At 41.6% G+C, this 12,890-nt stretch overlaps 1 protein-coding gene across 1 annotated transcript; it reads right to left on the reverse strand.

The window, feature by feature from the left end:
• Positions 1 to 205: 205 nt before the first annotated feature.
• Positions 206 to 12,734, reverse strand: CCNL1 (cyclin L1). Its single transcript, XM_010172922.1, has 9 exons — positions 12,622 to 12,734; positions 6,168 to 6,288; positions 5,710 to 5,774; positions 4,219 to 4,318; positions 3,996 to 4,100; positions 3,578 to 3,719; positions 1,903 to 2,014; positions 1,655 to 1,753; positions 206 to 554 (listed from the first exon to the last, which is right to left on the reverse strand). The coding sequence occupies exons 1-9, from the start codon at positions 12,720 to 12,722 to the stop codon at positions 206 to 208; spliced, it is 1,194 nt and encodes a 397-aa protein (XP_010171224.1). The 5' UTR covers positions 12,723 to 12,734.
• Between the last annotated feature and the right edge of the window lie 156 nt (positions 12,735 to 12,890).

Below are 12,890 nucleotides of genomic sequence, written 5' to 3' on the forward strand. Positions count from 1 at the left end.
TTTTCCATCAATTCCATACTGCTAAGGTATTATGTGCAAAAGTGGGGAACAGTTTCTTTCCCAAAAGAAGAAAAAGAAAAAAAAAAAAATATTCTACATGTTTTAGAAAATGAGATATTGGGTTTAAATTAATCAAATCCTCGTCGGTTCCTTTTGTTCTCCAAGAAGAGAGTCTTTTGAATGGATGATCTAGAGGAGCCAGAGCTCAGCGCCGGTGCCGGCCGTGCCCCGAGCGACCGCTGCCGTGGTGTTTGCCTTTGTGCGACCTCTCGAAGGAGCGGGACCGCTCGCGCCGGTCTCGGTGGTGGCCCCGCTCGTGCCGGTGCTTCTTGGCAGCCTCGGAATGATCCCTGGATTTGCTCTGGGAACGGGAGCGGGATTTTTTCCTTTTGTGACCGTGTCTATTGGTGCTCTTCAGCTCCTCCCGGCTGTGCTTGGCCTTCAGGTGCGGGGAGCCGTGGTTGTGGTGTCGGCGAGGGCTGCCGCTGTGGCTGCGGGACCTGCTCCGCGACCTCGAGCTGTACGTCCCGGACAGGCTCCGCCTGTTATTGTAACTTACAGAGAAGTGTTGAAAAGTTAAAACATTTCTTCAAAATAAATGGATGCTTAGGAGCTGCCAAGTTACTGGGAGAAACCAGAGATGATTCGTCCCGCAGAGATCACTGATGAATGACAGCAACCATCCCAGAACACCCTCTGAAATCATGGCATGGTTTGAGTTGGAAGGGACCTTAAAGCTCATCCAGTCCCAACCCCCCTGCCAGCAGCAGGGACACCTTCCACTAGACCAGGTTGCTCAAAGCCTCATCCAACCTGGCCTTGAACACTTCCAGGGAGGGGACATGGAGTTCCTTCAAAAACACAGAGCTCAAACCAAAGCCAAACCCAGAACGCGTGGGGCGTTTTCTAACTGTTTGACCTTGTCAAGAACCTTCCCCTCAACACCAGATGCAAGTTGGTTATTGCCTTTTTTCCTTCAGTGATCTGACAGTCAACAATACTTAGGGGAACGCTTCACTGAGATCCAAGCTGGCAGTTTCCAAGTTGGATGTCAGTTTGAAGACTCTTAAAAAAAAATAATAATGATAAAAAAAATGTATCTAGCCAGCAGCTATCGCTGCATCAGCCTAATCTTCCCCGGAACCAGCCAGTGCACCAGGCAGCACTCAGATCCCTCCTCCTGTGCATCTGGAAGAATCCTACAACACAGACAGGCTCCTCTGGCACTTCTCACCACTGCAGAGCAGACCAAGTTCAGAGGCTGCCCTTGCTTAGAACAAATTCCTCGAGAAGATGACTGAAGGGGTAAGACGACCTTACGCTCACTCCATCACCGACTCCCCGTGTACCTGTGCACTCAGTTTCCATTCCACAGCAAAGCTCATACAGCTGGAACAATTAACAGCAGTTACCAACAGAACTGCTTCCTGTCAGGAACCGAGAGCCCAAAGCCAGGCCCCAGTCTGACACTTTTGCTGCCCAGCAGTTACAAGCTTGTGCTGAGCCCCTACAAGCTACTGAAACAGCCCTACGTGAAAAGCCCCGCTGAAATATCCCAGAGAGCTAATAATGACCAAAAAAAAGACACCCCCCAGCAAAAACCCTGCCCCTTTCCCACAACCCCTCACCAACCAAACAACAATCCACCACTTACTGCCGCCTGGGCGTGTGGGATCGAGACCGTGACTTTGTTCGTGACCTGGATCGACTACCGCTTCTGCTGCTTCTGCTTCTCTTGCTTTCTTTTCTCATGCTTGGGGAGGGAAGAGAAGAAAAAACAAAACAAAACAGGGTTACACTTCTGAGATACTCGTTACTTCCATGAAGTAGCTCCAAAGTAGTTCAGTTCAAGAAACTACTTGTACAGAAATCCTCTCTTCACCAGGAAGAGGTTTCGCTCACCCGTTGTAAGGGCTCTTGGAAACTTGCTGCCTCTCTTCTGGCTCTTTTTTAATGGTTTTGGTATTCACAGACACTGGAGTCTTCTCTTCAGTTTTCACTTCTCTTGGGGAAGCTAAGAATGAAATTTAAATTCAAAGTGAGGCATTTTAGTCACAGACTTTGTCATAAACATCCTGTATCCTTTATACATCTCTACCAGTATCTGCACATTGTGTCAGTATGAACTCAACAGCTCCTGTTTCAGCCCAATTTTCTATTTATAGCACGCTGGAGCCAGAGAGTAGTTTGAAGCCAAGTGCCAGCAGGGTGGGGAGAAGAACACCGTGACCTTCAAGCCAAAGCAGAAGCAGCCAGGCTCATGTTGAGATTCAATCCATCAGGGCCCAAGTGGTACAAAATAAAAGCTGTCCTTATGGCCCACAAATACCCAACTTAAATTGTTACCTTTGTCAAAAGAATTAAGACTGAACAGCAAAATTACTGATTTTATTTTTATAATAGTGGTATCAATATAATGAGTAACACAAAACTTATTTAGTTTAGAAGCCAATCTGTCTCTGCAGCAGCTGATAAAGCCCAGAGATGGATTCTTCTTTTCACAGATGGGCTGCTATGGAAGAACACCACATTTTTATCTGGCCTGCTGACACGAGGCAGGGGTGCTGCATTATGACCACATTTTCCTCACTCAATCGGGTTTCAGAGGTTTAATGTAAAAATACAGAAAGGCAGAATTCTGTCAGCAGCTTTCCCTCAGTTCCTCAGCTTCCAAAACCCCACCAGAGATCCTGCTTTCACTCCAACTCTTCTAACTCGGGCTCTCACTCCACAGAAATAAGTTTCAGTGTTTAGTGAGAAATTTACACTTGCCAGTTCAAAGACCTCTGGAAACTCAGATGTCTTGTTCTTCAGGAGAAATAACTGCTACAAATATTGCTTTCTCACAATATGTCCTGAAGTTCCTGAAGAGGCCATATAACAACCGAGGGCCTATGCCTTCTACTTTACCCACCATCGCTGGACCAATGCTCATGGTACCCTTCACATTTGGTTGGTAGTTTACAGATCAGTAGCAGCATTAAGAGGTAAAAAGCAGCAAGACAAAACTAACTGCTCTTTGTACCACTAGAGCTCAGACAGATTGAGTGGCTGGTTCGAGATATGTGTGACAGCAATTTATTCACTGTAATGCCAACAGCACTGCGACCTCCCCTTCTCCATTTCCTGACCACAAGCTGTCTCACTTCACTGCACTTCAACAGTTGGCAAAGACATTAACAAACAGCAGAGTGATTTTCAGAGATACCTGCTGTAAAAGGAACTACCAAGGCTACTGCAACACCCCCCCAAGAGATTAAATCCAGAGTCTCTCTTCACAACACAGTAACACACAGCCCCCTCCTGGGTCATGACATTTTGTCACACAATTATCTGAAGGGTGTGTATTATTAACACATCACTCTCCCATCAGTGGAAGTGTGGAATAAAGCATCCCTTTTCCCTCTCATCTGTGATTTCAAGGTATTGCAATTGGTTTTGTTTTAAAAGAAAGATTTGTCTTGCTTCTTAGTTCTGTGAGAAAGCTTAAACTGACAGCTCGAGACACCTCGGGACACAGATTTAGAAGACTTATTGAATTGTATTATCCAAGTTTCTGTTCAGAAAACAAACTTACATGGTTTGGACGCAGGAGAAAAGCCACCCAGTGTTGAGAGCGCTGGAGTTCCATCCGGATTTAAACCTTTGGCCTTCAGTTTAGCTTCCTGTAGTGCCATTTTCCTCTTTTCTACTTCTTTATCCAGGAATTCATAATTGGGCTGTTAAAGTAACAACATGGTAAGAAGCTGAACTAACACAATTCGTATTTTCATCTCATTTCTGAAAAATTCTCTATTATCTTTCAATCATCTGTCCAGTAATGTGACTAACTTCCTTAACGTGTTCTCACACTCCCCTCCCAAGAGCAGCCACACAGCAGAGCCTTTCCAATTAGCACATTTGCATGCAGGTGTTCTCAAACACACTCAAACCAGCACGAGACAGCTCAAGCTGCACTGAATACTGAACAGGAAAACCAAACATCTCAAAGTTACCTTCTTCCTGGTATAAAGCTTAAGAGTTGTTAAGCATATCTCCTGAATCTCCTCTTCCGTGGTGCCAAAGAGCAAGAACCAGTGAGGACGGGTAGGTAGTGGAATCTGAAAAGAAAACAACCAAAAGCTTCACCAGAGAAATTACACACCAGGCTTTTGTTTCAAATATTTTCTTGAAACCAAATTACTAGCAATAAAAGGCAAACTAAAGACAAAGACTCACCTGCAGAGCTCTAGCAGCGAGATAAATGCAAGCACACGCTATAGTCTCTGGCTGAAAGCGAACAAACACATTTGTTCGAAGGCTGTCATTCATGTAATTCCTAAAAAAAATCAATTAAAAAATTATTAAAGGTTGGATCTCTGCTTTACATCTTTTTATTTAGAGGATAACAAATACTGGAGACTCAATTGACTTTATTATTTTTTCTGTTATTCTATTAAACACTTGGTGTATTTCGAATTATTGTGTTTGAGGTTTACATTTGTTATGTTTTTGTAACAAAAGATTGCACCGTTGCCATCGTTTGTCTGGAAACCCCAATGCAAGTAGCAGTATGGAATGGCCACGTCCTAGGCAGGCACGTTAAGTTACACCGTGAAGTGTCCCCTGAGTTAACAATCACACAAGTACTTATCATCTGTCCAGTTGTTTTGCTTTAAACACCAATGTTCTTGTAATTAAAAATCAATATGTTTAAAAACTCAAATGCAAGCATTAAAGCACGGTATGTTTTTAACCTACCATTTTCCAGAGGCTAGATGCAACCTATAAAGTTCATAAAACATGGCATTTAAATCCTACGTGTGCCTTGAGTCACATTAACTTCATCCAGAGAGAGAGAGAAGCATCCAATTTGCTCACTGAGTGTTGGAAAAAGACCTGTGAGTTAGTAATGGGTCTCCCACTTCACTAAGCTCCTGTTCTCCCACCGAGGTGGCACTGCCCAGCAACACATGCCAAAAAATAAATACATTTAAACAGCAGAGACCTCCAGCCATTGCTACAGTTACTGAGCTACAGGGAAGAAACCAACAGCAGTCAGTAAGGATTGACTCTACAGAAACCCATGCCCAATATGGCTGCTAAGTGAACATGCTGCATGCACTGTCATTTGCTTTGGTTTTTGTTTAAAAAACCCCTTTAAGTTTAGCCAAATGCTAAATCAACAAAATAAATAAATGTTGGCAGAAAGTCTACCCCACGTGTCCTTTAAATACACTACAGTACACAGTAGCTAGGCAACAAAGAAGACATTCAGAAACATTTTTTTTAACAGTTACTTCTAAAAGCAAATATACAAATCCTTTTTGACACCCAGACAGAACTAGAAGATGCTGCCCGATGGATATGGAGCACTTCAGTGAATCTCGGATGAGAGCTTGCACTGGGTTGGCTGGAGAGAAGGGCAGCCAAACAGGCCATCCCCAGGTCATGGGCTGAGGTGCAGAGGGCAGAGCTCTATGACTTACCATCATGGACTACCCTTTAATTAAAGAGTAGAAAAAAGAACAAAGTTAAATTGAGTTCTCCATTACTAGGTTGGAATCAAGCCATGAAAATAGTAAGCAGAAACAAGCACTAAAAATATTTTTAAAGTATTATTATTTATGTAATAACTTACATCTCATTGCTTTGCATATGGATCGTCAGGCTTGTTATTTCTGCTACTATTTTCCTGGCTAGGAAAAGAATGGAAAAATAACAACTTACCAGGCTGTCTGAACCAGGGTTTGATTACGTTCACATTCTAAGACTTGTAAATACATAACAATGATCTGAGGAATAAGAGAGGGGAAAAAAAGAGTCTCAGTTTTAACATACAAAGCAAGAGTAAGGAAGTAACTACATCTGGCCAAACTATTCCAAAACAATGGTCCCCCCTCCCTTTCTAAGCACACACCATAAAATCATGTGCAGACAATTCTTTATTTACTGTTTTTCTATGATTTTCAAACCATCCACCTTTAACATTTCCCAAGGAAGCAACTTCTACCCAAGTCAACATGACTATTTGCCCAAGCACTCTGGCAAAAGCATTCATCAGAAGTACTAAGGAATAAAGAAAAGAAATCAGGTCATTTTTACACCTGCATTTCTCGTCCCACAGCTCACAATGATGTCATCAAGGTAGAATAATAGCTACAATTATATTATTTTTGATAACTCACCTTATGTGGATGCTTGACATGAACACAAAATCCCAACTCCTTCAGTACCCTCCTTTCTGCTTTGATTACTTGGTTTTTGGTGTTTATGTAGTTCTGATCAAGTATCAGGGGGCTTGGAGTCCTATAGTTTGCAAGAAATAAAATCAAAACTGTTTTGCATATCCAAAACCAGCGGCAACTCTGTTTTCCCTTCCAACCAACTAATGGCAACAGAAACCGGTTTGCAACTCCTGCAAGCAAGTTTAAGCATTAATCTTGTGCTGTCCAAGTTTAGATGAAACTAGTTTAGTTTCTGGTTTTGACTAGCTATAGATTAGATGGCTAAGATAAAAAAATAAATAAATAAAAATCTTCTGCTACTGTGTATGCAAACTACACTGGTCCAGCTGCTGGAACTAAAGCCACCTTCACAGGGAAGATCTCAGAGAATCTTTACACTTCACAACAGATGTGGGGGAAGGAGTGGGATACAACTGCCTCTGCTGGGTAGGGCTTCCAAGCAGATGTAAGCTACAAGAGGTTTTTTTACTGATATTAAAGTAGCAAGCTGGTGCTTTCTGAGTTGCAGTTTCCCATACATTGGAAGATGAGATTATTCAGATGTTCAGAGAACAAGACAGCCCTGCTACTGTGATATATGAAAAGCCCAGTAAAGCAAGGGATGTAACCTGTGAAATGGTGACACATCTGCCTGTGGCTCTAACACTGCACCCACTCCTCAGTGGGCACCACGTCACTTCTGCTATTTGCATGTGCAAAACAAGAGCTCATTTCACACAGAAAGATTCCCAGGTCTAGCACTAGGCAAGTCCTAATTCCTTCCAAATCCAACACCTGAACTCTCCAAAGCATTTTCATTTTAACTCAAATTACTTGCTGCATGCTTCAGGCACAAGGGTCACACTCCATTTTTCATGCTTTTCTTTGTCTGTGCTTAACTTGACCTTTCAACATTCCACATTGTGTCTTTTCATCCACTTCCTCCTCAAGACAGACCAGCTTTTTCCCCACCTCACATACTCCTCATGCTTTCCAAACACAGCATGGTTTTGCAACTAGTTACTCTCTAATAAATCACAGTCTGTTTACATGATCAACCTGGTACACCTCAAGCACTGGTGATAAATTTGACATTACCTTCAAAAAGAAAAACAAACAAACAAAAAAAGTAATTCAAAGTGGATTCAAAACACAGCTTCTGTTTTATCAGAGAAAATAGTTCACTACTAACTCGTCATTTTTGATTCCATGCCAGTTCCATAAGTGGATTACACTTTAGGTCACAGAGTAGAAAATTACTCAAAAAAAATAGGTTTCCACCCCAGAAACAAAGGCTCAATTTAATTACAAGGCTAGCTGACCCAACTTCAGTAATCCACAATTTATGGTAAGACTTCTGCAGTCACCTGGTAGGATGCTAATTACCATTGCTCAAAGGATACAACAAGCCACCCAAGTCACTAGTAAAAGCATCATGGTGTGTAACCATGCACTGAAGCTCTCCCTCCTCTTTCCAAGGGGCTGAGGAACAGCTCCTGGGAGGTTTGAGAGGCTCTACTGCACCTTCCTGGTGCCAGCAATGACCTACAACTCAAGTACAGGCCTTACTACTTCTGTCTCCTAAAAATAAAGAGCAATGTTTTCCATGTTACAGAGAGATTAACTTCTCCAGTTGAGTGTTAACACATCAGGGCAGGTTTACAAAGTTTGTGGTTTCAGCTGCTCTAAATACCATCCAGTCAGAATATGGGTTGGTTTTTGGTTTTTCTCCATAAATTAACTAGAAAAGAAACATTTTTAAATCTTCTATAAGGTAACTACTTCAGTAGAGAGGCTCTGGTTTTATCTGAACACTCAAACACCACAAAGGCTGGCTGAACACAATGCTCTGGAGCAGGAGACTGGCAGAACCAAGCTAAAGTTCTTCCAGTCAAACTGATTCACTTCCCACTGGTTTCAACTAACTATACTGGGGTTTATAACAACACTTCTTCCAGTATTGCTTTACACAGCGTTATCTAGAGATCACTGGCACTAGCAGGATCTGCAAGGCATCATTCAGAGCGAGTTTAGGTGTCCGGGCTCAGTTTATCTTGTTAGGAGAACACTTCATCAGAGGTGACAAATCTTGGATGAAGCTGTTGGGGCAGCTATGAATTCCAGTCTATAAGAAAAAGAAATCAACAGCGGGACAACATGACTGCATGGGACCATCCAACAACCTGCTGAGGGATAACTATCCTCCACGTGCCTTAGTTCTCTGAAAGCCATGCAAGAAAGCCAGGATTATGGAACTCAGTAAGGCAGTTACAGTACAACAGGAAAGACTGTGAGCCTCACTGCACTTCACATTTCCACTCTGCTCCTACAGGCCCACAGGATCAGCACAAGCAGTTCAGACTTTGGGTGCTCGTGTTCAACAGCAAAGCAACAGGAAACTCAAAATTAAGGCACTCTCAAGTGTGCTTCCTCTGCTGTCCTGTGTCACTGCAGCCACTGAGGACACACAAGTTCTAGAGATCTACGGATCTAATGAAAAACACTGGTTTACCCAGACAGAATTTCCAGAAACAGAAAGACAACTGCAGCCTTTTATCCACTTACACAAAAATAAAAATCTGCAGAAGACTTTGCTACAGCTTATGACTGGCAAAAGTCAGGTTCCCCACTGGATTAAGGTTTACTTTTGCCATAAACTCTAAAGTGTTGGTGCACATAATAATTTACAAGTTGGAAACTTCAGAGATTTCCCTCTGAAAAACTTCTTGGCTTTCCTATTAAGAAAAAAGAGAGGAACTTTGCTACTGCATTTGCTGCACCTAGTTCTCAGTCCAAGAAGTAATCATTATAGGTCCAAGTAACAAAACCAGAGAAAAATAATTTATAAGCTTCTATCTAAAATATAAACTTCAAGCCCTGTATAGCCAAATAGTATCACAAATTCTTACTCTGAATCTTGTTCTTACAGATCAGCACTAGAGCTCCAGGCAAGACTTGAGATTTAAGAGCAGAGAGCACACAGTGCCCATTCTGGTAAATCAATCCAACACTTAGTCCCAAAACTTCATCAGGATTTAGAGACTGCAAAACAGCCCAAAAGATTAACACATGCTGTCATGTGCTTGTAACAATAAAAAAAATTACAAATATATTTTTTAAAAATCCCTCTGACAAGTGAAACCTCAGTTCTCCACACAGCTACAGCTTCATTTGATGTCATATTAAAATTTGATGTCTTTGGAACATCTAATACTTTGGAAGAAAATTGTCCTGCATGTATTTGTGTTCATAATGCAAAAAAATACTCCTGACAAGTAGAACGTAACATCCACATCTCATTTCCAAGACCACATCTCTCTCAGGCCAGGCAATAGACAGAAGAAAGCGAGTTCTACATTTGTCCCCAGCATTGTAAATACAAGCACTGTAGATTTATAGAACAGTTTGAAGAACACTAAGTAGAGTGTGTGATCAATACAGACCACTTCCAACACAACTGCACGAACCTGTGTGCTGCAACAGAGGTAAAGAACAGCTGACCAAGCATCTCAAACCCACATTTGTGAGGTTACATCATGACAGGAGTCACATTTGGTCCCAAGTCTCAGCAGGACTTTCTGCAGCTTTCAGGCACATTTAAGATAAATTAAAAAAAATCAACTTCAAACTACATTCTACATGTTAAACAACAGTTGCACTTCGCTCAGAACACAGATGTTTTGGCACACAGTTTTTTTTTAAAAGCAGTATTTTCATCATACGAGCTTTTCTCCATGCACAAACATTTTTACATGCAGTACCACATGACATATGCTCGTCAAAGATCCAAAAGGAAATATGCTTGTCCAAAACACTTTTTTTTTTTTAAGCTTTTTCTTACTTCTCAGTATTAGAAACACCCCCTAGCAGTAACTCAGTTGACTACAGGTCTTACAAAGAGAAAATTCCAATGCAATTCCCAGTTCTGCAAACAGGTACATATAAGGGACTGCTTACATAATAATGTATATAAATTGCTTTACAAATTCCAGACTTCTGTACCCTTGTGAAGGCATGTTTTACTATCAATTCAAACTGCAGTTATACAGAGCTAGAAAAGTGGAACTAAGAACCCAAAAAATGTTTTAAGAAAGAAAGCAAGCCTACTCAAAACTACTCAAAACTTCATGTGCAGGTTAAGAGCTTCAGTTAACAGAAATACTAGAGTAGAGGTGAAAAGAAAGTACAGCAGCCTGATTGTTTCAGTTCTGGGTTGTGTGTGAGAAACTAACTACGGCCTAAGTGTTAGCTTCAGATTAAAAATAAAAATAATAATAATAAAAAAAAGATTAAGCTAGTATTCTAAAAACCTGGACAGCAAAGAAAAAAGCTTATAACAAGATACAGGAGTTCTTCCAAATGGTTCACCAGCGGCCAACCTGTTTGTCCCCCGATTCCAGTGACCTATTCTCAGAGCACTGGCTTCTCCATGGGGATTTTCGATACTTCACTCACTGTTGCCATGACGACAGCTTCATCTTTATGTACCACTCCACATCACCCAGGCTTTGGTAAATGTAGCTGGTCGCTGTATAGTCGGTTGCAAGGGAAAAAAGAGTTGAAGTTAATAACGTGTACAGGGTATGTAATGGTAATCTTGTAAAAAGTACAGAAAAACGTTTACATCCTGCTTGTTAAAAAAAAGAAGGCAAGTCTGAATTGTCAGACTTGAGCATTTTTAAGATTAATTTCATGCAGAGTCACTCAGAACCTCAGAGCAACAAAACCCATTTCTGCAGAAAATAATGGGTAGAAGTGCACGATTTCTCTTGACATGATGCATTTTAGACACCATGTAACATGCACAAGTGACATTCTGATTTAGCTGGGAAGATTGCAGTTCACAGGTTAAGTCCAGTTTCTCTGATCCTTTGCACAGCACGAAGAAACAACTAATTTGTATTCTCGTCGTAAAGAAAAGCATTGCATATGATTAACTAACCTTCACTGCCTGGATCAAAGCCAAAACATGACACATCACTGAACCAGCTTCAATAATTCCAATAACCAGACTCCCTCATCACAACCCTGGTAAGAAACAATACCACCAAATTCACGTTCAGCTCAGCTTCACAAAACTCTCTCAGGGCCAGCAGGGATAATAACTTTAAAAAAGGAACAAAGCCAAGTTCCAAAGTGTAACTAACACCCATCCTTCTTCTTTTATCTAAAACTAACTAGGAAAACACGAGCACGAGGCAGTAAAAGTGGAAGTTTTCAATTCAGCAGAAGCATAACCAGGATAAAGACACCAAGAAACAGCCGATTTCCCTCAGGGACTTCTACTCTACTCCTCAGAAAAGGTTACACAACACTAAAGTTTAACTTCCTGCTGTAACCTGGTGATACAGAGCAGAGAAATAAAAGTGTGAATTTAAAAGTCTAACTGAAAACAAAACCCTCTTGTTAACTATGGATTACCCTACACTTTAAGCAGTTTGCCACTAGAAGTAAAACTACTTCATCACAGCTGCCATCTCCAATCTCACAGACTATGCTACTGCTGGATGACAGATTTAAAGGCATTTTGCATCTAAGAGCAACTTAGAAAACTCCTTCCCTTCAACCATTCCTTGTTCCTTCCAGGACGTCACGTTAATTTGCTTTACACATGAAAACACACATCACTTTACACACAGAAGAGCAGAATTAGGCACTCACAGCTGAGAGCAGCTCTACAACTCGAGCAGACAGTTAGCTGTATCTGCACACAGAGCAGGAACTGACACTCCCACCTCAACTCCACCAACACAAGCACACTGTACTGTGAAAAACACACCTCACTTCTTGCAATTAAAGATGCCTTCAGCTTCCAAGACTCAATTACACGTTCCCTGCTGAAATGGTATCGTTAAAGCTGCAAACACTGGAGGCCAAACTGTAGGGTTTTTCAGATACTGTCTAAAATTGTTTTTTCTAAAGTCATACTATCATCACTGCAAAAACATCAGCTTTCATTTTTTGCTAACTGGTACTTTATTAGCACCATAACCACATTGGGGCAGCTACATACTAACAAGAGAAAAGCATTAAGACTACTGCACATGGCTACAAGTCTGGAAAATAGACTGCACTCCACTAATTAGCTACTCATACCTAAGACTACTTTTCAACAACTACAAGACAGCAAAAAATCAATTAGCAATAGACCTAAAACTCCAACCAACCGTGGACCTAAAACTGGAACCAATACTCACGACTCGTAGCTATATAAATAAGGGCAATGGGTCTACCAAGTCAACCACAGTAACGGCAGAAGAGCAGCACTGAACTGTACTGCCTACGTAGCAGCTCCTGAGCACTCCCTTCTCAATTTTAGGTCGTGGAGCTTAGCCTGGAGAAATACTGTGAATTGAGAACTGCAGCGGACATTAGTGACAAGAGATGCTTCTGTTTTTAACGAAGGTAATCTTACCTTTTTGCTCTTAACTGACGTAAGTGATGAAACACGTTGATCACATCCCTTATACGACGAGGTGCCTCTTCGATTTTGGATGCGAGATTGATACAGGCCATAGCAACAATCTGAAAGGAAGGACCACCTCCGTAAGAAAGTGATTTTTCATTCCATTAAGACTAAAAAAAAAAACCCACCCGTGGCCTAAATGCTGCAAGAGAGCAGCCCATTTGGTGTGAAGGAGGACTACAAGAAAGCTGGGGAGGGACTTGGGACAAGGGCAGGGA

This window comes from Antrostomus carolinensis, unplaced genomic scaffold (assembly GCF_000700745.2).
Source record: "Antrostomus carolinensis isolate BGI_N321 unplaced genomic scaffold, ASM70074v2 scaffold49197, whole genome shotgun sequence".
NCBI lineage: Eukaryota > Metazoa > Chordata > Aves > Caprimulgiformes > Caprimulgidae > Antrostomus > Antrostomus carolinensis.

Excerpts from the sequence above, each read along its gene's own strand:
- CCNL1 (XM_010172922.1), bottom strand. The coding sequence starts at position 12,722 with ATGGCCTGTATCAATCTCGCATCCAAAATCGAAGAGGCACCTCGTCGT. Across the intron at positions 3,720-3,995 it reads AGCTTTATACCAGGAAGAAG|CCCAATTATGAATTCCTGGA; the intron begins GTAACTTTGAGA and ends TTACTTTAACAG. Across the intron at positions 1,754-1,902 it reads TCCAAGAGCCCTTACAACGG|CATGAGAAAAGAAAGCAAGA; the intron begins GTGAGCGAAACC and ends TCCCTCCCCAAG.